At 45.0% G+C, this 27,018-nt stretch overlaps 1 protein-coding gene across 1 annotated transcript; it reads right to left on the minus strand.

Moving 5' to 3' along the window:
* Positions 1-1,870: 1,870 nt before the first annotated feature.
* pkp3a (plakophilin 3a) lies at positions 1,871-25,455 on the minus strand. Its single transcript, XM_056281590.1, has 13 exons — positions 25,077-25,455; positions 20,433-20,527; positions 19,144-19,898; positions 18,149-18,272; positions 17,356-17,560; positions 13,007-13,181; positions 12,646-12,763; positions 12,382-12,546; positions 11,735-11,917; positions 11,480-11,633; positions 11,145-11,340; positions 6,933-7,020; positions 1,871-5,332 (listed from the first exon to the last, which is right to left on the minus strand). Exons 1-13 carry the CDS (start codon positions 25,294-25,296, stop codon positions 5,291-5,293), a joined length of 2,520 nt encoding a protein of 839 aa, XP_056137565.1. The 5' UTR covers positions 25,297-25,455; the 3' UTR covers positions 1,871-5,290.
* Between the last annotated feature and the right edge of the window lie 1,563 nt (positions 25,456-27,018).

Here is a 27,018-nt window from a genome sequence, read left to right on the forward strand (position 1 = left end):
GGCTGCAGACTACCACATGCCTCCTCCGATACATGTGGAGTCGCCAGCCGCTAGGGATGGGTATCGTTATGATTTTATCGATACTATTACTATTATCGGTACTGCTTATCGGTTCGGTACTTTATCGATACTCTTATCGGTTCTTTTTGATTAATATGCAAGGAAAAAGACACTTAATTAAGAACAGAATCGACATTGCTTTATTATTCTATTATATAACTTTATATAAATATAAACAAATATTATTTATTCAGCAGCAACAGCAGCAGCAATGTTTTAAATGCGTCTGAATGATAGACTTTATAATCAACATTCAACAACAACAAATAAGATAAAAAATAAAAGTAGATAAAGATAAAGAAAAAAAATATATATATTAAAAATAATTTTTTACAGCAAAAGGCTAACGGAAGTTAAAACAAACAAGAACCTAGAACATTATCCTAACAGCTGCAGAAAAATCTACATATCTGCCTTCTCCGGCAGGAGTCGTGATCTCTCCTGACTCATAGTGTCCCCGGCTATTAGCCTAGCTAACTCCGTATCTATGGCTTATATATTTGTAGCTAAACAACTAGCTAAGCAATTATATTTTATTTATTGGCCTATTCGTAATAATTCGTTATTAGCCTAGCTAACTCCGTATCTATGGCTTATATATTTGTAGCTAAACAATTAGCTAAGCAATTATATTTTATTTATTGGCCTATTCGTAATAATTCGTTATTAGCCTAGCTAACTCCGTATCTATGGCTCATACGGCTTACCTGCAGTGGACGTGGATGGAACACTACGAGCAAAGCAGTGGAAAACGCCGCATTTCTGCAGATTAATACCATGTTTCGACAAAAGATGTTTCGACAGATTGCTTGTATTGCCACCCTTACTGGCAAATGATTTGTTGCACTTGTGGCAACGAGCGTTGTTGTCATCGAGTTTTGAAAAATACACCCAAACCTTTTGAACGTTTAGTTCTCTCCGCCATGATGAGCGCTTGAGCAGAGCTGTCTGCGCGTGTGTGAGCGAGTGTGTGGAGCACAGCACAGCCCCGCCCCTCGCGCAGTAAGAGAGAGAGACAGAGAGATGGAGAAAACGGCAAACAAGATTATGTTCGTGACGTTTAAATTCCTCGAATAACACAATTGCCACAATATAAATCTCACTCCATAATCCTCGAGTACCTACCGACTACCGATAGCAGAACCGAAAACGTCGGATCTTAAAAATGCTCCGGTTTTTACTAATTTAGAACCGGTTCCCGTTTAGAACCGGGTTTCGGGGGGCATCCCTACCAGCCGCTTCTTTTCACCTGACAGTGAGGAGCTTCGCCAGGGGGACGTAGCGCGTGGGAGGATCATGCTATTCCCCCCAGTCGTCGTCCCCCCCGAACAGGTGCCCCGACCGACCAGAGGAGGCGATGGTGTGGTGACCAGGACACACATCCACATCCGGCTTCCTACCTGCAGACACGGCCAATTGTGTCTGTAGGAGGTAACATGGGGATTCGAACCGGCGATCCCCAAGCCAAGGTTTGCCCCTTTTTGCTGTAAAAGTGATGTAAACCACCGGGGGGGGGGGGGGGGGTAACGCCACGATGACTTAAATCATTATGAGAGAATAACTGGTCCGCGCTTCCCGTCCTGAAGGGGCTGACGGTATGTGTCCCGGTGACGTCATGGTTGACAAGCTGCCAGCCTGACTGAAGCTGCAACGGGCAACTCCTGCTGCTGTTGGCGTCCGTGCAGGAGCCAACATGTACGCAGGGAGGGGCGGTCGTTTTACTGCATCGTCAGTGTCCTGTAGTGGTGAAAAAGACGCCGCAGAGCCTCCAAAGAAAAAAAAAAACCGGCTTTCCACAAACACACAGATTGCATCCAACAAAGTGGCATTATTTTATTAGTTGAACAATATTCACATGCCTGAATACAACGCAGAGGCATCGCCCAGAATTCAACACATCATACAGAGGCACGCAGTGATAACTTGCACTGCAGCTAAGCAACCATAGTTATGCTCGCAATGCCTTGATCGAATCTGGACTCCAATTCAAATTGCATAGACTGAATTATGGTCGCGTGGGCCGCAAAACTGTGGGTTGAACGTGCACTCAGGTTTGTAATAACTGGATAAAAATAAACGCCTTCGTATGAAACTACAGTTTTAATATAAAACCTCGTTTAAAAAAAAAACTGTAAATATTTCATTGGTTGAAAGGACTGTGTGTGTGTGCTTTTGACCTGACAAACTGATGGTGGTGATGATGGTGGTGATGATAGTGGTGGTGATGCGGGAGGTTTTTTTCTCTTTACATGATTTACATAATGCGAAAACAATGCTTATAAGTAGGAGACAGTCGGCTTCGAAAGTAAATGAAAGACAACGACCTTGGAGCCCACCCATTCCAAACCACTGAGAAACAGCTCGTGACTTAATTAGACGTTAGCCGAGAAGCAGGTATAATTGTGTTCGCTATGGAAAAAGAAAAAGACATGGATGACAGAGCTGGGTTTGGGATAATGGTTTGAAATGTCCAACATGGAGACTTTTTTTATGCCAAACAGATTTTAAGTTGCCTCAGATAAGGTTTTCCAAATGCTGAAGCACAAACTATTTACAAAAGTGGGCTTTGTACAGCATGAGATAGATTATCTTTATCCCCAGATCCTTGAGTCACACTTCTAAACCCAAATGTCAGTAGTCTCTTGTTTCCAGACCTCCATCCATTTGTGTATCATTCATTCATTCGTTCATTGTTGGACTCTCACTCGTGAATAGCAAAGAAGATGTTCCAGATAGGACACGTTACCTTTACCTATTTATGCAAACTTAAACAAGATATAGATATCTATTCCATATATTCCATCTATATACAATGTATACCATATACACTGATGAGCCAAAACATTACGATCACCTGCCTAATATGCTGTTGGTCCGCTGTATGCTACCAGAACAGCACCGACCCGCCATGGCATGGACTCTACAAGACCCCTGAAGTTGTCCTATGGGATCTGACACCAAAACATGAGCAGCAGATCCTTTAAGTCCCATAAGTTGCGAGGTGGAGCCACCGTGGATTGGACTTGTCGGTCCAGCACATCCCACAGGTGCTCAATCGGATTGAGATCTGGGGCCTCATGCACCAATCGTTACTGTAGGCAAATTTGTGTGCACACACCCATGGGATTTCTTTAGCCCTCAAGATTGTCTGACAGTCAGAAGCAAAGCATGATGGTTATTTGTAATTCCTTCCTCCTAACATCTACTGTCCACCTCTTGCAATGAGCAGTCACCCGGGCCTGCAAAGACACCAGTGTTAGCCAATCGGTGTCTAAATTCAGGGGTTACCCAGGTTCTACACTGATCTCTGAGACAAACTTCAGGGCTAAAAAATCCCATGGGTGTGTATGCACAAATCTTCCCATAGTAACGATTGATACATGAGGCCCCTGGAGAATTTGGAGGCCAGGGCAACACTTTGAACACTTCATCATGTTCCTCAAACCATTCCTGAACCATGTGCATTGTTGCAGGGGGCATTATCCTGCTGAAAGAGGCCACTGCCATCAGGGAATACCGTTCCCATGAAGGGGTGCACCTGCTCTGCAACGGTGTTTAGGTTGATGGCACGTGTCAAATTGACATCCACATGAATGGCTGGACCCATGGTTTCCAGCAGAACATTGCCCTGAGCGTCACACTGCCTCCACCAGCCTGGCATCTTCCCCCACCGCATCCCGGTGCCATCACTTCCCCAGGTAAACGGCGCACATGTACATGGCCGTCCACGTGATCTAAAAGAAAACGGGACTCACTGGACCGGGCGACATTCTTCCACTGCTCCAAGGTCCAGTTCTGATGGTCACGTGACCATTGTAGGCATTTTTGATGGTGGAGGGGTTAAACATAGGAGTAGTATCTTTCCTAGATGGCCTTTCGTGGCGTCCTAAACTGGTCTTCATACACCCCAGCATCATGTGAAGAGCAAAATATAGCCTCTCCGTGACGAATGAGTGTCCGTGCTTGGTGAAGAGCCACACCCTCCTGGCGGTAATCCTGTTAATACTGTCAGGAGACAACAGAGCTGAACACCGCAGCTCTAGAGGAGTAAACCTCGGTAATAAATCCTGCTATTGCTATGGGCAGCAGTAGTCCTAGCTGCATTCATCGATAGACTGATGTTATGGACTGGGGGACGTTGTGGCTTTGCAGATGAGCTATGCATCTTGACAATGGAAAGGCACAAAATCTCCAGATAACGGAGAACCATAGAACTGCATGTGGGGTAGCGCCCCACGCTTTAAACAAACATGTGCGACCGAAACCCTAAGGGGCGTCCTGAAGGGATAGCCTTCGTTGCCCTCGCACATCGATGACCACTGGGCACCAAACACCGTCGCAAGTTTGTGGTTTGTCCCTCCTCAACCATTGTCGGTAGGTACCCACCATTGCTGACCGGGAGCACCCACAAGCCTTACCGTTTCAGAGATGCCTTGACCCAGCCGTCTGGCCATAACAATTTGGCCCTTGCTAAAGTCGCTCAGGTCTTTACTCCCGCCCATTTCTCCTGCATCCAACACGTTGACTACGAGAACTGATTGTTTGCTTAACATCTAATCCACCCAGACCTTGACATGTGCCCTTGTTTGGAGATGATCAACATTATTCGGTTCAACTGTGAGGGGTCATAATGTTTTCGCTCATCAGTGTATCTAAAATAAGGTACATATATATATGTACCTTTAATACAGAGAGAAACAAGGGGGCACCATTTACACAAGAAAGAAAAAAAGAAAGAAAAACATTCTATGATTGGTTGTAATTAACAGGAGTAAATCATTCTTCACTTCTCAGAGAATGATATCAGTACCACAATGGCTGGATTCATGCTGAAAATGAGCTACAGTGAAAAGGCGAGACACAGAGACTCCACTTTATCTGCCTCTCCTCTGGGACTGCTTCCACATGACGCAAAGAATGAGAGAAAAGCTGCATAGGGCAAACAACTTGCTCAGAGAGAGTGAGCAAGTGAGAGAGAGAGAGAATAGAAAATTAACGATTCCCTGATTCCTTATCAAAACAGTGTTTTAAAACAGAGTATCAAAAGGTTGGGGTTCATGCATCTGCATCCTGCGTCCATCACTGACCCACTGCTTATCCTGCAGTGACGTCCATCCCGTTTCAAAATGCAGTGGAAGCAGGCAAGCAGTTTTCATTGGGTTAGTCCTCCATCACCTATATGTCCATGAACGTAGCAAAGGTGAATACAGGCTCCTGTTGGATCCCTTTTTTAAATGGTCATATCCACAAAATCTGCTCTGGAAAACCCTTTCTGCAAAACACAAAAGGAAAATGGATGCTCGTTATGATACAGCAACGTATGAAAGTAGGACCTATAAGACAACACTGTAATTGCCCATTGGATATTACACTTCTGCAAACATCAGAGATGTTGAAATGAAAATGTGAAAATGATAAACGCTGGTCCACACTATGGCCTAAATCAATTACATTTCAAGAAAATCGTTAATTTGTGTTTTTTCCCCTATTATTGTGTCAGTGCCAACAGTTTAACACCTCTGATGCTCATTACTATGACGCCGTACTATGAATTTACAAAACGCGTGACTGAAGTCCAGGGTACGACGTTAAACTGCGACCGTCGGGTCGCCGCGCACTAAACCAGCACCTCCACTTCAACCCTTGGGTTGTTGTGAGGAGTGTGTGTGGACACCCAGCAGGACTAAAAACAAAGCCTGTCAAAGGGCGGATGAGTTCCTCTGTGAACCAATGGCCATCCATACCTGGAGAGGGGAGAGGGACCACCAGGTACTCCCCCCTACTGGAACACGATGATGGCTCAACCGAGACCTGTTGAGGCATCAGCTGTGCTCCTACGACCTCCATAGGTTATGGACTTGATGATGATGATGTGACTGAAGTGCTGTGTTTTGGGTGGATTTACCATCCACTTCACCTTCGGTCACGTTAAACAGACTGCCGGCAAACAGCATGTGACATTTTCGCCTGGATTATGAAAAGTGGAATTGACCTCCGAGTCCAACAGCCACATGATGTGTGACGTGAATGACAATACCAGCAGAATATCAGAGTAACACAATGCTGTAAATTGTCGTTGAGATTTGAGACATACCACGAAGCTGGTAGACGGTTTTACACAGGTAGATTAAACTGTTACGAGCATATGAGGCCTTTGTTCTGTTCTGACTTGCTCAATAGGAAATCACCTCAAGGCCGCACCCTTGGGAGGGGCACTACCTGCAGCAGCAGTAAATCTCCCTAGCCCTGCCAAAGAGGAACGGGGGGAAAGATCACGCTGTGTGTGTGTGACTACAGCGGGGATGTATGCTTTTGAACAGTAGCCATCCAACCCTACAGCGAATTGCAAAGCAAGGAATGTTAACTGCCGTACACACAGAGACGCACTAGCATGCATGTGCACGCTGCACACCCGCACGTACATGCACTAACCGTTTCTGTCTTCCTCCCGCTTTCAGGCTTACGCACACATACAAACACACACCAGCATGCACAAGCATGCACCCGAACAGGGTGGGGTTCGCAGTGAATAGAAAGTTTTCACACTGAGCCACAACATCTGTTCACTTGGGTTTTTCACATTCTACTAGTCGACCAAGCCACTAATTCCAATGATAAACCCCTGAATCTATTCATTTTAACCACGTTATGAACTACGGGTACAGGTCATTTCATAGCAACTTGTGCAAACAAGTCACTATTAGGACACACTAATAAAGAAAGGAGGCGCTACTGATTTGTAAGGCGTTTCAATGATCATCTCATGCACAGACACTCCCTTGGGATATCCGACCCTGCCGCACAATACCTATTCAGAATCATTCAGCTATTGTCAGTCATATCCAGCAGGAAGCATCTGTCCTGCGCCTCACCTGTTTGTAGTCGTTGTGAAGCTTCTTGTATTGGAACATGTTGGAGAGGACGGTGCCTGCAGCCTTGGACGCTTTCACCTTTCCTGGGCTGCAACAGATGGGTTCAAGATTTAAGTTTGGACACACTGAGGGAAAAAAAATGTATGAATAGACAGCAGATGATAGAAATATGCTGGTAAAGATGAAACCTCTCAATTTTTGTGATCTGCAGGGAGCGAAATAATAATGAATAATACCAAATTTTTGAGTATGAGACCTGCACGATAATGTCAGGAAATCTTTCACCACAAACTCCTACAAATGACAGTTCACTGCATCATAGGCCGCGGAACCGATATGGCCAGTAGGGCCGTGGCCATACCTATTTTGGCGTGCATCAAACATAAACGTGTAAAAATTCAAATCGCAAATACATTACATTCTTAATGTATTGCACTTTTGCGCGCTTCCCGGGCTAATTTCCACTAGCTGTAAGCCTACGTACAGTACGTGGCCTATCACAAGCAACAAACTCTGTTTCCTAATGATTGATTGGTTATTTGTGTCACGTGAGCTTAGCGTCACAGGGACATGAATTTCACAGAACAAAATACCAGTGCTCTACGCCAGCAAACTTTTAGCCCAAAAACCTAACTTTTTGTTTTCAGAGCCACATTCCTTCAATATATAGAAACAATTAAATTCAGTAAACATTGTAAAGCCATTAAGACCTACACAATTTATGAAAATGTATTTTTGCCTTCATAACTGCTGAGATGAGACCCCGAGCCATTGTATATTTCTTTTCTTCTTTTTCCTTCTTTCCCTTTATGTGTATGCTTTGTCCTATATATCCTGCTGTTCATCCAATAACTGTATAGTGTATAATTGAATTATTGTGTGAAAGGAACAGTACTGTATGAATGTTTTAATATATTGTGATAAATTTGTACTGTTCACTTTGTGCAATAAAAAAAAAGAAATACCAGTGCTCTATGTAAGTAGACTAACTGCTAGTGTGTTCGCTAAACTTTAAGCAATAGTAACGTTAATGAATGATGAAGCGTCGAAAAATAACTGATTTCTTCGGGTCAAAGTTAACCAAGGTAGTTGAGACAACCACCGTCACTCCAGCCCACAATGAGCCCTCTGAGGAACCAGAAGTAGAATTTCTAACTGTTGCTGCTCCAACTAGCCCCTCTGCCGCTACCCTCAACGTTATGAGCCTCACCCCAGCTGACAATGAGCCCTCTGAGCTTGAGGAACCAGCAGTAGAATTGCTAATTAGCCCCAGAACTGTCAGTGCTCCAACTAGTGTTTGACCCTCTGCTGCTACCTCCAACGTTACGAGCCTCGCAGAAGTCCACTGTTCCAGTGAGTGCTGCAGGGATCTCTCAAAGTCCAGTCAACCAGACAACCCCGCTGTTCTCACGGGTACAAAAAGGGTACAGGGAGAAGGGTCCTCTCAAAGAAACCGGTCTGTTCAACCCCAGTGGTTCAAGGACCACAGATGGCTAACGTTGTGTCAAACAAGAGCAAAACTTTTCTGCACACGATGTCGCTTTTGGACAATGAAAGGACTCGGTTCGGGTTTAAGCAAAACCAACGAGAATGCATTTTCAGTGCTTGGATTTCAAAATTGTGAAAAATGCTGCACATTCTTTTCAAAAACATGAAAGTAGTAAATACCACAGAGAGGCCATGGCTTACTACCAGTTACACGTTTCCCAGCAACCTAGCATTGCAGCCCAATTAGACACGCAACTGAAAGCTAAGCAAAAACTCAGACGAGAGATGCTAGTCAAAGAGATAACATCTATTGTGTCTCATGGGTCAGGGCATCGCTTTCGATGGTCATGATCCCCAGAATAGCAACATTTACAAGCTATTGCAATTGCGAGCCAAGGACTGTCCAGAAATTGACCAATGGCTCGCTGAAAAAAATTACATGAGCCATGACATAATAAATGAGCTGATTCATTTAATTTCACGTTGCGTGTTAGGCCAGGTAATTTCGCCTATATGTGATGAATTTTATGCATTACTAGTGGACGAGACCAGAGACATTTCAACCAAAGGACAGCTCGTGTCTCTGTTTCGCTGGGTTGATGACAGCTATGTCGTTCATGAGGATTTTATTGGATTATTTGATTTACCCAAAGCCGACGCCTCGACCATTGTCACTGCACTAAATGACATCCTGATCCGCTGTAACGTTTTGCCGAGTATGTGCCAGGGACAGGCATACGATGGCGCCGCAAGTATGTCTGGCCATTTGAATGGAGTTACCGCAACATTTAAACAAAGCAATCCTGCAGCCATATATGTGCATTGCTTTGCGCATTGTTTGAATTTATGTTTGCAGGACACTGGGAAACAATGCAAGGCCATTAGCGATGCGTTGGATTTACTGCAAGAAGTGACACATCTAGTGAAGCAATGTCCGAAACAAAACCACGCGTTCCAAGTCTTGAAAAATTAAATGGGCCCTGGCAATCATAACCTACGCACTCTCTGTCCGACGCGATGGACAGTGCGAATGGGTGCAGTGAAGTCAATCATAGACAATTACGCTGTTCTTTCCTCTCTAATGACACAACTACATGAAGAATCACATGATGAAACTGGCAGGAAAGCTGGGGGCATTCTGGCAGTCTTTGACAAATTTACCACATTCTTTGGCCTGCACACTGCGTTTATGTGTTTTTCACCAATTGAACAGCTGTCTAGGACTTTGCAAACTGTTAACATATCATTAGAGGATGCGCAAAAAGCCGTGGCAGTTACTCAAAGCTTTATTCAGCGGAAGAGGTCAGATAATGCATTTAATGATTTCTACAAGACAGTGGTACAGGATTCAAAAGGACATAACCGGTGCCCCCGTGTTGCCCAGGCAACAGAAAAGCTCCAAAAAATTGGATACTGGAGAGGCTGCGCACACATTCCAGAGCCCAGTGAATCACTATAGGAGACTGTACTTTGAAGTTCTTGATCTTCTTGATGGCGAAATGGACCGGCGTTTTGAGCAGAGAGACCTGCATGTGGCAGCTGACCTGGAATGTCTGATTGTATCTGCGGCTAAACGGGAGTTGGGCAGTTTCCCGTCCTCCCCAGTGTCCCTCTACGAGAAGGATTTTGATTTTGACAGTTTACACGCACAGTTGAATATGCTGCCAGATGCAATCCGAACGTCTGGAATTACCGTCACAACGGTAGCATCAGTAACATCGGCAATGAATGCGGCTCCGGTAGCGAAAACCCTATTGCCAGATGTACACAGGCTGTTGAAATTGTTTTATACAATTCCCGTGTCAACTGCCAGCGCCGAGAGGTCTTCTCAACCCTTCGTCGTATGAAGACTTATCTAAGGTCAACAATGACTCAAAGGAGACTCAATGACTTGATGTGCAGCCACACACACAGGGATGCTTTGGCCAATGTGGATGGTCTCACCATTGCCAGTGACTTCATCCAGCACAACGAGAGACGGAGGAACTTCTTTGGGAACGTTTAAGACGGGGTGGTGAGCGTTGACATTATTTAATCCTATGCAACTGGACTTGACGTGTCAAATGATTTATGCTTTCTAATCATACTGATTAGGCTATAATCAGGACAAATAATAACAGCAAAATAATAAATAATAATGAATAAAGTTATGCATTACGAGTGTGGCTTGGGGGGGGGGGGGCGTCACGTCAATCTTGGCCCTACCCATTCGAAATGCGTTCCGCGGCCTATGCACTGCATTCCCATCCTCTTTTCCCAGATAAACATCCTCCACAGTTGCCCTAGTAATTGGCTTATTGACCTACTTTTGAACATGTCCTCGAGGCGGACAGCCTGTCATCTCAAGAAATATGTAGGTACATCATATAGCAACATGCGAGCGAGCTAAAGCTGTTCCAAAACAAGTTTAGGCATCAGTCAAAGTATGTACCGGCTTTACAGATCAGGTTCACCACATGAACTTCACCAAGTGAAGCATGGAAAAGGGGTTTTTTAAGTGTCTGGTAAAATGGCATATGCAGAAATATAAGTTATTTGGCCATGGAGCACCATATGTGTTGTTTTTAAAGGAGACAATATATTTAGTTTAGGTTTATCCCATCTACCGACATACCATTTTTTCCTTTACAAATAGGAGATTAATTTTTAACATTCCGTCACTGTGTCGGTACAATTCAGTTGCAGAATTACAATTAATGACCTGTCTTTTAAGAGACCAGTTACCTGTTGTCGTGGGAGTTCTTGATGCCAATCAGTTTTGGAATCCCATCGAAGAAGGTTATCTCTCGGGCAGCGATGGAGCTGCTGGTCACCAGATTATTGAGAACACCACAGATGTTGACCACCACCTCACTGGAGGGCACCTTCTGGTAGCCGTCACTGGGCAGCTTTGTCAGTATATTGTTAATGACCTTCGTGGCTGAAAGGACAAATTGGTTATGTTAAGGTGCGCATACTAGATCCAGAGCTCAAAATGTCATGCCTTCCATGAACACGTTTGCATTTTTCATCTCTATCTGTAATTAAGAGAACAAAGTATAGGACTCTGAAGAACAGACCCATGTCATTTTTATCCTTGGCATGGCGGGACAGGTTCCTGATGAAGCCAGTAAGGGAGCGTAGCTCCGTGTCACTGTTGGCACGCAAGAGATCCATCAACACTGGCAGCATGTGCTCCTGCTCCAGAGCCACCCGACTTAGCACCGACGCCCACTGCAAAGAAAAGAAGAAGGGAAAAAGAGATGAGTAACACTGGTTCCCTGAGTGACAAGGTATTTGAATGCATCTGTCAGTTCACTGATGTTGCTGCACACCCTCTTATCTCCAGCAGTGATGTTCTGCAGGGCCCCGGCAGCAGCCTCACGGGTGGTGGAATTGATCTCGCACTGGTGCAGCACGCGGTTGTACAGCCCCACTATCTGGGGGTGCCACAGCCACTCCATCCCCTTTGGCACCCGGGCCACCTCAGAGAAGGTGGACAGATCCTGGTTTTTCCGCTGGGGGGGGGAGAGAAGTAGGAGAAGAGTGTTGCCACTGACTCGCCAATGCATATAAAATATGGCGAAGAAACGAAAGGGCAGGGCAATAATTCAGTATTATCGTTAATTGTATTTCACTGCTAGTGTGAGGAATTCAGATATTGTCATATCTCGATACACAATTTTGTTGTCACAATTAATGATAAGAATCCATTGCCTAAAATTTCTTGCAAAATGCGGTCTGAACTATCTGAGGGAGTATTATTTGAAAACTATTTTTGGTTTGATATCATGCTTTTCATCACCAAACAGTTCAATGTCATGAACTTCAGTTGTACCCTTAAACATGTTACACATGTTATTTTTGCACATGTAAGCCGATATTGTAATATGTATTGACGTCACTTAAAGTAAAATCACATGATTATTCTGATAATATTTTCCATATCGCCCAGCACTAGGAAACACTTATATATGCATACGTTCTTGGCTTTCTTGCTCTGAGGAGTGAAGCAGCCAATGGCTTCACCCTTCCCTGTGCTCTGTGCTCTGGTCGGCCCATCCAGGCGAAACATGACAGATGGTGGCAGCTCACTGTACAGCTGGAATGAGAGGTTCCTCAGGACGCACACAGCGTTCTCCACCCCCTAGGAGCAAAAAATACACATGCGTACAAGTTAACGTGGGGTTGAACGCAAACCGAATGCACAACCTCAACTTCTGCCCTCCTGTCATCCGGGACTCACCTTGTCCTCAGCCTTGCTGCCCTCCAGGGCACACTTCAGGTAGGTTATCAGGGAATCGACCAGCCCGTTGGTGTCTCTCATCTGCTGCCGGGTTTTTTCATTCACGGAGCTCAGGTTCCTGGAGATGAACAGGGCACACACAGAGCAAGCCCAGGGTTAAGGAGCGACTTCAGGGGAAAAAGGGACCATGGGAGAAATGGTACACATAGGTAGAGCTGGGCAATATGAGAAATAAAAAAAAAGAAATAAAAAAAGACAATAAACAAAAAAAAAAGTGAACTATTTCCCAGCCCTACATTTAGGTGAAACCACATGGGACACAGTTTACAAGGCATGAGATGAATAACAGCGAGCTCTGTACCTGAGGCAGCCGGTGGTATTGTAGAAGATTTCTGCCTCCGAGGGGCTTTGCTGGATTTCTTCGGTGTCTCCATTTCCGGATAAAGGAACGAGGATCTTCTCGGTGAGCTCAGGAAGGGTTTCCCTGGCCAGTTTTTCTTTGAGACTGTCTTTGGATGAAAGATTCCACAGGATACCTACACAGAGGCACACCCGATGAATGTAATGCAAAATGGCCATTTATTTGTTTTCTTTTTGTCTCTGTTATTGTCCAGGGTGTCTCCCCACCTGCTGCCCAGTGACTGCTGGGATAGGCTCCAGCATTCCCGCGACCCTGAGAGCAGGATAAGCGGTTTGGATAATGGATGGATGGATGGATATTTCAGTAGTTTCTTAATGGAGTTATATTTTATCAATCTTTTTCAATTATACGTCATTTCCCAGCATGTATGCAGTATATCAATCAAGTATCTTTTAAAGAAAAAATATTCCAAATCAATTTTTTTTAAGCATTTCACAGCTCCTCTTTCTCCCTACGGAGAAAACACACAGTTGTTGGTGGGAGTGGCACATTTTAACATAGCTACTCAGATTGGCTGCCAGACTCTGACTTACAGGCCAGTTATCCAATGGTTGGGCTCATATAAACAGTAGCTTGACGATGATTGGCTGGAGCAGTTGCGGCGTTCAAACGTTGCCAGTTTTGATATAATCTATTAAGCAATATCAAAATGGCTTGCAACACTCACATCATTTCGAAATACAGACGCTATAGCAAAATGCGACTGTATCAGGGTTTGATATTTTCCCATCTCTGACACTAAGTGCTATTGTGCTTATTTATGGAAGGGTATGTTTATTAGAACTCCTTTGCGCAGACATTGTAGTAAGTAACATATAGGTTGACTAGATAGGAATGCTGGTGAATTATGGCCTATCTGTCAGAAGACAATCCACAAGAACAGTTGCTTTGACAGATACTACTCATCCAGGGAACATTGTTGAAGGTGTGCCAAGTACAGGTCAAGTTGTAACTGGGAGTGAGAGAGTGACAGGGTCCTCAGTCATAAAGGGAGTGGCAAAATAGAGATCTAGACCGGGGCAACTCACACACACTCTCCTGCTCTCGCCCTTTTGACATAACAGCACCTCCTCCTACCTGTGTATACTCCACCCAGTCAGTTATCACTTGCATTTTAGACATCTGAAAGTCATTTCTTATACACGTGTGGCAACTGTGGCATAAACCTTTTTGAATTTGTTCCTCTTTCTTTCTGCATAAATTGTCATAACTGCGTAATTTTTCTGTCTTCTACTTTCACTTCCCACTTCAAGCCCTAAACTTTCGGGGGGAAACTTATACGTACTAATTGTAAAATCTTTACTAAGAAACTCGACACAATATATACAAGTATAATAGAATTTCCAACAATTTCCTAGACCTTCAAGGGCACTGTTGGATAGGTGAGCATACCAAAAGCTGTCAGAATGTGCTTTCATCTAATTAACTGAGACCTCTGCATCATTTATGTTTGAGTCTAAGGTGGCCTCCCAGTCCAAAACGGCCGGCAAGATTCACAGCCAAGGATAATAGGCTTGGTGCATTAACGTCACGCTGCGGAACTTCTGGGTGTGTCTGTTTGCATAAGAACTTCCAGTACAACTGGATGCTTACGTCCTACTTAATTATTAGTTAGCTACTAACTTATCCATCTGAAATCTTCTTTGTTCGGAAAATCAGTGAATCAAACAGGGCAAAAAGGGGTGTTCAAATATCAACGCCGTGAATCAGGCTCCACTGAGCACTGCTGTGTGCCACAGTGTGTGAATTCGGCACGCTATAATTCTCTTTTAAGTTTCCATTCATTCCCCAGTAACTGCGAGGAAAGAGCTAAGTGGCTAGCGAAGATGCGGAGGGATGCATTTACCGTCACCAAGAGTACAAAAGTGTGTAGTCGGCATTTTGAACCGGGTGATTTCGCTGCGGGTGTGTTAGAGAGGCTCAAGAAAGGAGCTGTCCCCACACTCTGCGTGGAATGAGTACGCCCCCCACCCAGGCTAGGTGTGTGGGAGCGCCGGGAGCGTCCTGCTGTCGCTCCTCTGCCAACTCTGGACTCCTCTGATAATGAGATGGATGTCGGCAGCTGCCTGCAAGAGCATGACTATTGCATTGCTCCTAATCCTGCCACTTTGGATGAAGGCCTGACCCAAAACGAGTCAATGAGGAAACAAATAGAATTGCTCCAGAGACCGCCCAGCCACAGTCTAAATTCATCCTGAGGCGATTTGCAGGTTCTGATGAGGACATTCGGTTTTACACCAGGTATGTCTGATTTGTATAATTTAATTTGATCACCCCTGCCAGCTAGCTAGCTAGCTAGCGCTAGCATAGTTCTAATGATGTCATTACTCACCCTCGTAGTTTCGACGTAGCTCGAAATATATATCTTAAACCCCTTTTCTTTTTTGCTCGTCTGAGCTACTGAGGAAGCACTCACGATGCTACAGTGTATCCGGAAAGTATTCACACCCCTTCACTTTCCCCACATTTTGTTATGTTACAGCCTTATTCCAAAATGGATTAAATTCCTTTTTTCCCCCTCATCAATCTACATACAATACCCCATAATGACAAAGTGAAAAAGGTTTTGTAGAAATTTTTGCAAATTTATTAAAAATAAAAAACTGAAACATTGCATGTACATAAGTATTCACACCCTTTACTCAGTACTTGGTTGAGGCACCCTTGGCAGCGATTACAGCCTCAAGTCTTCTTGGGTATGAAGCTACAAGCTTGGCACACCTATATTTGGGGTATTTTTCCCATTCTTCTCTGCAGATCCTCTCGAGCTCTGTAAGGTTAGATGGGGAGCATCGCTGCACAGCTATTTTCAGGTCTTTCCAGAGATGTTCAATGGGGTTCAAGTCTGGGCTCTGGCTGGGCCACTCAAGGACATTCACAGACTTGTCTCGAAGCCACTCCGTTGTCTTGGCTGTGTGCTTAGGGTCGTTGTCGTGTTGAAAGGTAAACCTTCGCCCCAGTCTGAGGTCCTGAGCGCCCTGGAGCAGGTTTTCATCAAGGATCTCTCTGTACTTTGCTCCATTCATCTTTCCCTTGATCCTGGCTAGTCTCCCAGTTCCTGCCACTGAAAAACATCCCCACAGCATGATGCTGCCACTACCATGCTTCACTGTAGGGATGGTATTAGCAAGGTGATGAGAGGTGCCTGGTTTCCTCCAGACGTGACGTTTGGCATTCAGGCCAAAGAGTTCAATCTTGGTTTCATCAGACTAGAGAATCTTGTTTCTCATGGCCCGAGAGTCCTTTAGGTGCTTTCTGGCAAACTCCAAGCGGGCTGTCATGTGCCTTTTACTGAGCAGAGGTTTCCGTCTGGCCACTCTACCATAAAGGCCTGATTGGTGGAGTGCTGCAGAGATGACCGTCCCTCTGGAAGGTTCTCCCATCTCCACAGAGGAATGCTGGAACTCTGTCAGAGTGACCATCGGGTTCTTGGTCACCTCCCTGACCAAGGCCCTTCTCCCCCTTGCTCAGTTTGGCTGGGCGGCCAGCTCTAGGAAGAGTCCTGGTGGATCCAAACTTCTTCCATTTACGAATGATGGAGACCACTGTGCTCTTCGGGACCTTCAAAGCTGTAGAACTTTGTTTGTACCCTTCCCCAGATCTGTGCCTCGATACAATCCTGTCTCGGAGGTCCACAGACAATTCCTTTGACTTCGTGGCTTGGTTTCTGCTCTGACATGCACTGTCAACAGTGGGACCTTATATAGACAGATGTGTGCCTTTCCAAATCATGTCCAATCATCTGAATTTACTACAGGTGGACTCCAATCAAGATGTAGAAACATCTCAAGCATGATCAGTGGAAACAGGATGAACCTGAGCTCAATTTTGAGTGTCATAACAAAGGGTGTGAATACTTACGTACATGCAATATTCCAGTTTTTTGTTTTTAATAAATTCACAAAAAAATTCTACAAAACCTTTTTCACTTTGTCATTATGGGGTATTGTGTGTAGATTGATGAGGGGAAAAAAATGAATTTAATCCATTTTGGAATAAGGCTGTAACATAACAAAATGTGGGGAAAGTGAAGGGGTGTGAATACTTTCTGGATGCACTGTATGTACATCGTTGACCGTGATTTTAGGGAGGTCCTGCAAACAGTGAGTGTAAAACAAAGCCATCTCTTCTCTCGACAAACCAGACCAGAAGTTCTTGTGCAAGTACTCGTACATCGGAAGTTGAACAACACCATTTTACGCACCCAGGCTATTGAGCAGTAATGTGAGATCTAGTCATTAGTAATCTATTTCTTTGAACTGAGTAACAGAGACTTGGGTCTGTCCTACCAGTGATGTTCTTGCGGAGCTCATCGTCAGGCTCCTTCAGAGCCTCAGTCAGTTGCGGGATGCCACCTTCCTCGATCAGAGCCACCTTGTTGTCCATGTTCTCATAGATGAGGTTGCGTGTGGCACCGGTGGCATAGCGCTGCACCTCCTGGTTGTCACAGTTGAACAGTTTTACCAGCTCAGGGATTCCCTTGTAGCGACGCACCTATAGTCAGCAGGGACAGATCCACTTAGGCCTTGCATTTCTGGTTTTACTTTCAGTTAACTCTAGTTAGACATCCCAAAAAACAAGTGATTAAAGGCAGAGGTTTCCCTCCTTTGCTGCAGCCCATTGTACAGTATATAAAAACTGAAATGCAAACAATACACTAGCTACATGTAAAAGCATCTGTTAAATACCATCACAACATTATTTCTCAAAGAACTTTGATAACTAAAGCAGCTGTCAGACTCTAGTAGTCATCCTAAAACTCAACAAGCTAAAAGATTTGGGTGAACAAAAATAGTGACTGTGACATCAGTTTACATGTTTTTGGAAGTTTCCGGTCTCCCACATAACCAGTATGGAGAAAACACATCTAGGTTTACAGCAATAAATTATGTAAGCCTTGGAATGTGGAATGTTCCACAATGTTCACAATGTAGCGATTAGGTTCCGATAGCTAGCTAATCATCTATCTTTTGAAGAGCCACAACTGTCACAAATACATTTACAAGTTGGTTTCATAACAAACGATTGAGGACAAGGGAAACCCGAAGGATTCTAACCACAAGTGTAATCTAACTCTAGTACCTCATGCTTGGCATCACTGTTGTTGTAACACTCATGTTGAATATAGGCAGCTCCCAGGACCTGCATGTTCGGGTCACTCTCTCTGAGGTACTGCACTGCCGTGGGCATGTCCAGGCTGTTAATCCTGTCAAACCAGTAAATGAGCAAATAAATGCAAGAAGGAAAATAAATACTGTCATTTTATTGCCCTTCTGCTTGGACAATATATAATGTCTTTTGGCTGTTTTGATAGACATATAGTCCCAGCAAAATTAACACAAAGAATGATATGACTCTTATAGGTTTGTGCAAATTCTTCCATATCCGCATGGCTAACCACAAGCTGTTGGTGTGTGAAATTGTAAAGCCTGTAATTGCATTGGTGCCACACCCAAACCAGTCCTACCACTACAGTCCTACCACTATGGAGCTACTTTGAAATCTCCAGCTCTTGGGAAATATACTGTTCAAATGATATACACCCTCAATGAAAAAAACACTGAAACATGTGAAAGCTGTGACTTTGACCATATGTTAGAATGTAATTTGAGTAATGGAAACACACACTAAACTGGAATGCAAAAGCAATGGTAATGATTGGGTCTTCCTGTTGTGATAAGCTAATCGCTCTCTGTTAATAGTGTCATGTTTTTCTAATAGCCAAATTTTATCCTTTCTGTATCTGCCTATAACAGCGTGCACTCTGCTTTTCTTAATGCAAATCTCTTAGCACAAGAGTCTGAATACAAACATTTGTGCTTTGCATAGTCATCTATAGAAATGTAGTGTTATCTGCTGTATCTTGTGAGGTAGTTGGGTGCAGAAATTTTCTGTATATTACCAACATTTCAGTTTTTACTGAATACAGAGGCAAAATATGGTTGGAGATGTCCTCTTTGTCATTTGTAATCTGTCAATTAATATAGTTATGTTTAACATGTTATTAGTTGTGCAATTTTAAGTCTTGAGGAAAGAAAAGAAACTCAGGCTATCTGTTAGTCATGTGGGAGTCTCACCTGCTGAGGTTTCCCATGCTTCCCTCAGAATCCATCTGCCCATCAAAGATGTCGATGCGGCCGCCCACACTCTGCGCGCTCTTTACTGACATAGCACGTGAGACAGGACGCTGCATCATCAGATTCCCTTGGGAACCAGAGGCCAGCCCACTCAAGATAAACCCTGTGTCAGCCGCTGTCTGCTGCTGTAGGGTGCCGGTCCCGGACATGGAGCCCATGCTTATTCTGTTTCGGTTGTTAATCCTGCTGATGGTGCGGTAGGCTGGACCCTTGTAGGAGTGTGCCTGAACAAGGTCTACCTCGCCTCCTGCCATTTCTCCACTGCGGGCCAGGGTGCCACTGAGAGAGCGTCGCATAGACTGGAAGCCCATGTTTCCCCCACCTCCCTGCCTCATTTGACTGCTGGAGCTATAGCCGTTCATTGTGCTTTGGTTAAACTGACGGCTATAGGTGGCATCCCGGTCAGAGACCATGCTGACGGCATCGCTACCATCTACCATCCAGGCATTCATCTGGGCTGGCTGCTGGCGCATGGACTGCAGGGAGATGATATCGGGGTCGAACCGGCTCATAGAGACCTGCTGCCTAGTGGTCCCCTGGTAGCCTCCTAAGTGCGCGTCTTCATGTTGGTATATGCTGCCACCTCCACCACCTCCGCCCCCAACGCTGATCCTTTGGAGCTGGCTCAGGTCCACAGCAGACCGGGAGGTGAAGGTTTTAGGCAAGCTGCCAGTGTACTGGGACATGCGTGAAGCCTGGGGCACAGAAGAGCAGCGATTTTTTGCAATGATACGAATACACAACAGTGTTTTCCAGTGTACTGTGTTTGTGGGCAGGATTAACAGAACAGACACCTGAGTGTCATTTTATTGAGAAATGGCTGTCACAAAATGGGTTAGGTTTGTTTCGATCATCAAAATAATTTGTTGTTCTTCTCTCCATCTAAAAAGTTCTCCTGCCAATCAGTTACAAGAGCATTCTCATGGCAAAGATGAAAGCATATTAAAAGCCACAAACTGTTGTTACACAGCACTCAAACACATTTACAACTGCCTTTCCATTCAGCCATGAAGAATTTTGGAAAGTGGGCTTGCGTGCCAGAGCTAAAAACGTGGCGGCTTCCTGTGAAATATCACGCACTCTGAGCCCACTACGAAACAAACCAGCAGATGGTCAGGGGTGCTGCTCTACTGGAACATCAAGACAGCTGACAAAGTGGACAATAATCTCAACATTTCTATGTTATGTGTGAATGCCTGCAGTAGCCATGAGACATCAGTTGTACTCACCATGACTGGTCTGGAGGTTGTGTACATGTAGGAAGACTTGGAGGTAAATCCTGGGCTGAAGGTCTGGTATTTCATTGTTGAAGAGCCACCATGTTCTGGAATTTAAAAAAAATAATCAAATGATGCAAAAACAGGACAAATGAAATACTTTACTCAAAGCTAAAGAAATAGGTTAATCAACTGAACCTATTTGATTTTATCTGTACAAAAGACATTTATATAGCATCATAAAAAACAACATGCAGTGCATGAAATGACTAAATTCTATTATGCTTAAGATGTACACAAATGTCCAAACAAGTTAAAGAACATAAGTTTGTGAATAAAAACTTCAAGTGTCCTTATAAATGCTAATATTGTTAATATCAACATTAGAACAAACAATAGGGTGATGGTAGATTTCATAACAATTCTGTTACTTATGAAAAGGTATCAGGTCCCTAAACCTCACAATCACCAATTGCATGAGATAAATTCATTTTCATGAATACAGAAACAACAGACGGGTTTCCTAATACACTGGGCAAGACTCTACCTGCACTCCTTGTTGGCTGCATAAATACAAAACCTGACTAGCAGCAAAATAAGACATCACGGGTTCCTGTGAACTCTATGAGCAGCAGAGGTTACGGAGTGTGTATTAGTCACTACCCTACTTGTCTCCGAAGGGACAGTGTGTGAATGATATTGTGTTACCAGAATAGAGAACGGCCTCAGAGGTGTGCAGTGAGTCTGTTAGCACAGTCATGTGGCAGAATAGGGTCTACGCTAGGATGTGCGAGTGATGCCCTGAACTCTCAGCAGTCCATCAATGCTGATATCTAGGTTGACTTAAAGCAGAGCATGTCAGACAGTGGTGATAGCAGACGTGTTAGTATTGTGCCTATCAAGTATCCATGTATGCAGTGTCAGTGTGCTACTGCTGGTAAAATCGCACATTAATGACCATGCACCAGACCAGTTTTAATAAAACCACATGTGACACATTTCCGTCCTACAAGCCGCTATGAGTAATGTGAAGAAAACCAAAATATAATAAGGCTGCTTTAAAAAGTGTTCATTTGAAATACCATAAGCTCTTCTGAACCAGGATTTGTAAGTACAAATGCAACTTAAGGAAAACTGAAAGGAAAAGTCATTTAGTGCCGAAATGACGTGGGCTGCCGGTAATAACCAATGCTATAAGGAAGCTTCACAACTGCAAATTCCCTACATCTACAAAGGCTTCCTTTAAATCGTTTACATATTCTGAAAAAGCACAAGGTTAGCAACCAATGCTATGTTGACATATGTCCTTGGATAAAATTCTAAGCGTGATATTATTTTTTAATGAATTCAAAAAACCCAAACCTATTCAGGAAAGAACCTGACCCGACGGATGAGCCCAGTATCTGGTGCACAGACCAGATACTGGGTTCATCCGTTGGGTCAGGTTCTAAACTGGGTTGATCAAACACCAGAGGCAGAAATATGTGTGCTTTTGTGGGTAATTTTGAATGTGAAATGGTTAATATAATAACAAGAGCGCCACAAGGGTGAGTTTTCCAGTAACGCACATATCTAATGACATGATTATGCAGATGACTCACAGTTTTAAATCTCACTGGCCCCTTGGGGGTTTGACTACTGTTGGCTTGCTGTCTGATGGCGGAATGTAAATCAACTTGTGGAAATCTCTAAATCTGCCTCGTTTTAATGAAATGAAGACCATGGTACTAGTCCAGATAATAAATCCATGCTTACTTGGATCTCTTCCTAAAGAGCAGGGCAGGTGCTTCCAATTCCTTATCAGTCGTACTGTGCAATAATTTTTTTAAAAAAAAAAAACACTAATAAACTAGATCTGTTACTAGATAGCTGCACGGGCTTCTAGTAAGCATTTCGGTTGAAATCACAATTTTGCGGCTTGTTTACAGAACTCGACATGCCCAAGCATTGCCATACATTCCTGTTTGGCCTCAACCAGATTCAGCTAAGTCCCTCAGGTCTTCTGGTGCTGGCCTCTTAGCAGTACTGAGGATTAAAGTAAAAGTTTGTGAAGCTGCTTTGAGCTATTGTGCAGGTTGCTGGAACGGGTGGCAGGAGGACTTAATACATGTCCCACTTCTAATCTCCACTAAAAGCAGGCTTACAAATCTTCCTTAAAGCCTTTGACTCGGTCTTATCTGGCATGGGCATGGGACTGGGCATGTACGCACTCCAGCGTCGGAGGGTTCCTCGTGTGATATTTGCATGCAGTTGTTTGTTCTTTGTAATGTGTATTTTCTACGGCTTGTTTGCACTGCTTTCTAGACAATTTTCCTTTGTAGTTTCCATATAAAGCACACCGAGTTTCGAATGCATTATGAGAACTGTGCAAAGAAAGTTTGACTCAACTTCGCCTGCATAGACTTGACTACTGAATGTGCCAAGTTTGAGAACAGAGTTAACTGATACCAAAACCACAAACAAAAGCGCTTCTTTGTGTGTGCGTGTGTGCGCGTGCGCGAGAGAGAGAGCATGCACGCGCACGCTGAACTGCTGCAGGGGACAGGCAGCAAACCAGTTCGTACAGTCGAAGCAGAAAGGGAAAATGGAAGCATTCCTTGCCCTGCCCAGGCCCTACCCCGACAACACCCCAACATCAAACACACAAAATATACCTGGCAATTACGGGTCGTTTCAGTACATAAAAAAACGCAACTTTAGCAAGTTTTCTTATCTGACAAATCCACGTTTCTCATAAAGATAAGAAGATAATTCTTTGCACGCCCCCCCCCTTCTGTTAGGACTGGTCTGCCTATGGACTGGTCCCCCACAGTAGGGAGGCATATAAATAAGAACAGCAGCTCTTTGCAAAGGCTACTCATTGTTTTCCTCATCTGCACGTACTGTCTCAATGTCCATGCATTAATAATGTACTCTTCTGAGGCCAGTCTCCACTACGCTGGTGCACTGTTTCCTCTCCCCCGGTTATAAAGACGAGATTTCCAACACCAAATCAGTTGGAAAGGTTAGAGTTCAGCAGACGACCATGTCTACCCACGCAATCAGCGGGTCAAAGGGTAGAACGGCATTACTCAGCGTGAATGCAACAGCACACCACACCACTTCTCTTTGTCATACCGTGTGGCCGTTTTTGACAAAAATGATTCAGTGGAAGTAGCACACTTGCGAGTGACTTGTTGACTCATTCTGCAGCCATACTCTGCATTCCTCTAGATCCCACCAAGCCTCCAGATAGGGCAGGTATTTCTGCTGCGGGGCTGCTGAGGCAGCCAGTAGTCACGCCTTAGGGGAAATGCTGAAATGAAAACAGGGCAAGCAGGGCTCCTTTGCTGCCACGGCAGAGCCCAGAACTGGAGACCACATGTAAACAGACACAAGAATCAAAGGTCGAAGGACAGAGGGCGTCCTTCATTGTTGTTTACTGTGTCCACCTGTATCTCTCAGTATGTGACCGTGTTGAAAACCTTATGAGGCTGTAACTACACTTTAGGACAACACAATTTTTTTTTAAAAATTCACAGAAGTGCACAGGTATAGAGTAGGCTATTCCCTCTGTAGATAACAGTCTGCAAACGTGCACAACTGTGTTACTGTATCTTTCTCTCCCTGCTGGAACAATGGGTCGACTTGACACGAGGAGCTGTGTGCTACTCCCATGGCGCGTCACCGCGTCTCTCAAGCAGTTTAGGCAACGCAGCAAAAGTGGGAAACACTGAGAATCCGACGTGTCAGTGAAATATCAACACTGTGCGGTATCAGCCCGCCTCTGACCATGAACCTTTTTTTTTTAACTACAACACAAGATTGCACGCTGCTGTGCTGTGTACGTGTGCCATTTCACATTTCTGAACGCCTCCGCTGTATGAAAACATAAAGACACGTGGTACTGGGGACGGGAAAGGCATTTCCAAAAAAACATGCCAGGAAACCGCTCAATTGCCATCTGCTTGTTTCACCACCACTTGCGTAACAACTTCATCGAGGCAATTAGCTCAAGTTGTGCAGCCGACACAACGCAGTCTTAACGCGGCGTGGCGCCGCCGCAGAGGCCGCGTCTCACAACCCGCTACTTGTCTGCCGTCCCTTGAACCCTCACCTTTCAAAGCTGACCTGAAACCCAATCTCACAGATAAAGGCTTTCACCCCCTCCCACTGCCCGGCAGCTCATAAAAGCCATGCCTGTTCAGACCTGGTAAACATTAACCCCTCTTTTTTCCTTTCCCCCACGTAGCTTGTTGTTTTTCACTCGGGTTCAGGCAAAATGCCTCCCAGCTTGTTCAGCGCTGGACGCAAGGTGACAGAACCGACTTGGGCGGAAACGCACTGACGATCGTCTGGGACTGAGACGTCGCAGGAATGCGCGCGCGTACACGCACGCGTACACGCACGCACGCACACACAGACACACACACAAGGTGGATTGTTTTCTGCCTTCGGGTAAATCTCCCTTTGATACGACTGTTGGCACTATCCCCACACCGAACGACTTGTCAGCCGCTTATTTAACTCCACCAAGAGTCCCGACAGCTTCCGCAGGCTAAACGCACACTTTTTATACGTCAATATGCTCTTTCACTACTATAATAGGAAATAACAAAGATAATAATGATAATAATAATGATGATGATGATGGTGGTGGTGATGAAGATGTTTTACCTGACGCGGCGTAATGTCCGGCCACGCCGTTCTGACGCGGTAGCGTGCTCTTCTCGGCCAGCCGCATCTGGACCTGCTGCTGGACTCTCCGGGTTCTGGCCTCGTCCGACCCGGAGCCTCCATTGCTAATCTGTATCTCCGACGGGAGACCGTAGGTGGTCACCGAGTTGCTGGGCTGCAAAGCGGACAGAAAAGCGCTCTCTGAGGTCACGTTACTCATGGCGAGATTTGACCGGGACTCGGCGCGGGAGCGAGGCCGGACCTAAGACGTTGTCTTGCTTCGGCGGAGAGGAGGAAGAGGAGGAGGGGGGTTTGTTCCGGACTCGAATCGTTGCGCTCCGGCTCGCAGTTCCCAGCCGCCGCTCGCAGTTCCCAGCCGCCACTCTCTCGCCCCCCCCCCCGTGACAGACTGGAACAACAGCGCGGAGTCAACAGGGTGGAGTCTCCGCTGACTCACCGGAAGCGCCCACACCTGACACAGGTGAGCCAAGTGAGGCAGCTCGTCTGTGCGTGCGGGGAAGAGTCCTCCGACTGTCCTTTATCGCGTCGTTATCACGACCTACTTCTAATTAGACCGCGCGGGTCGGCGTCGGGGATGAAGAAGCGCGCACGTGTGACGTCTCGCCGCGGTTTCCCCGCACAACGCGGGACTTGTTTTCCGAGTCTTTCGTCGCGAGGTGTGGCACAGTCTCGACCGCGCCCTTATTTTATCGACTTTTACCGGTTGGCATGGCAACGCCGGCGGAATAACCGACGATGGAAAACACGGACAAAGGCTGCGCGCCTGTCAGGGCGGCGATGTCCCGTGGCAAGTTCAACCCAAACCTGTTTTCAAAATACCGAATCGTAGCTTGTTTTCAGTTTAAAACGGTAGGGGTAGGGGTCCCCCCCAGTTTAAAACGGTAGGGGTAGGGGTCCCCCCCAGTTTAAAACGGTAGGGGTAGGGGTAGGGCCCCCCCCCATAAAACAAAGTCAATCGATTTACTTTAAACAGCGTGAAAGGGAAATGTGACCCTTGAATTGAGATGAAGCGAACTGAATTGAAATCATTCAACTCTTCCTTACCTGTAAAATAAGATCACCCTTTTTTTACCCAACGCTCGTGACCGTCACCACGTTCCAGCAGTCTTATGATCAAATTACCAAATCATAATTATCTGTTTTAGTTGAACACACACACACACACACACACACACACACATATATATATATATAGCATCAGTCGTTGTTCCCGATAAGGGATGTGCAGTATCCTGACTTACCATTACCATCACGGCTCAGGGATCCCAATGATGGCCCACTTGATCTGAAGACTGCAGCTTCTTAATTAGCCATGTGATGTCAACTGATGCTGTATTTAAAAAATGGGAGTCTCATGAAGAATCCCAAAAGTCACCACCCTCATACTGATTGCTCAGACCCTGTATAGGATGACAAACAGGTGCACACACACACACGCCCACAAACACACGCGCGCGCGCACACACACACACACACACGTTTTCCAGTAGAAAAACCATGGCTATGTAGAAAAAGATGACTCAGAAAGAAAGGTATTGAACAACAAGGTGTGTGTGAACAGAGAGAGAAAAAGCTTTATTTGCAGATTATCCAGATTATCCATATATCTGTCTGTACACGCACGCACACACACACACACACACACACACACACACACACACACACACACACACACACACACACAAACACATACACATTTTCAACAAAAAACTCGGTGCAATATGTATCATATCAAGTATAATAAAACTTGAAATTAGATGTTTTGTATTTGCTTTTCAGCCAACCAGATTCCGTGGTGGATGTTCGGGTAAAGAACGTGGACTCAGTGCACTCATGCATTTTTAATTATGTTTCCCTTTAATCGGCAGCGCTCCGAACGTATTCAACTGAGCGCTCTTATCAAAAGAGCGATTGTGTTGTT

Source organism: Lampris incognitus, chromosome 6, assembly GCF_029633865.1.
Source record: "Lampris incognitus isolate fLamInc1 chromosome 6, fLamInc1.hap2, whole genome shotgun sequence".
Classification (NCBI taxonomy): domain Eukaryota; kingdom Metazoa; phylum Chordata; class Actinopteri; order Lampriformes; family Lampridae; genus Lampris; species Lampris incognitus.

Bases quoted from the DNA above. Each gene is read 5' to 3' on its own strand.
- pkp3a (XM_056281590.1), bottom strand. From the start codon at position 25,296: ATGAGTAACGTGACCTCAGAGAGCGCTTTTCTGTCCGCTTTGCAGCCC. The intron at 20,528-25,076 runs GTAAAACATCTT...TTTAAATTCCAG, and splicing joins CGGACATTACGCCGCGTCAG to AACATGGTGGCTCTTCAACA. The intron at 12,764-13,006 runs GTACAGAGCTCG...GTTCATCTCCAG, and splicing joins AATACCACCGGCTGCCTCAG to GAACCTGAGCTCCGTGAATG.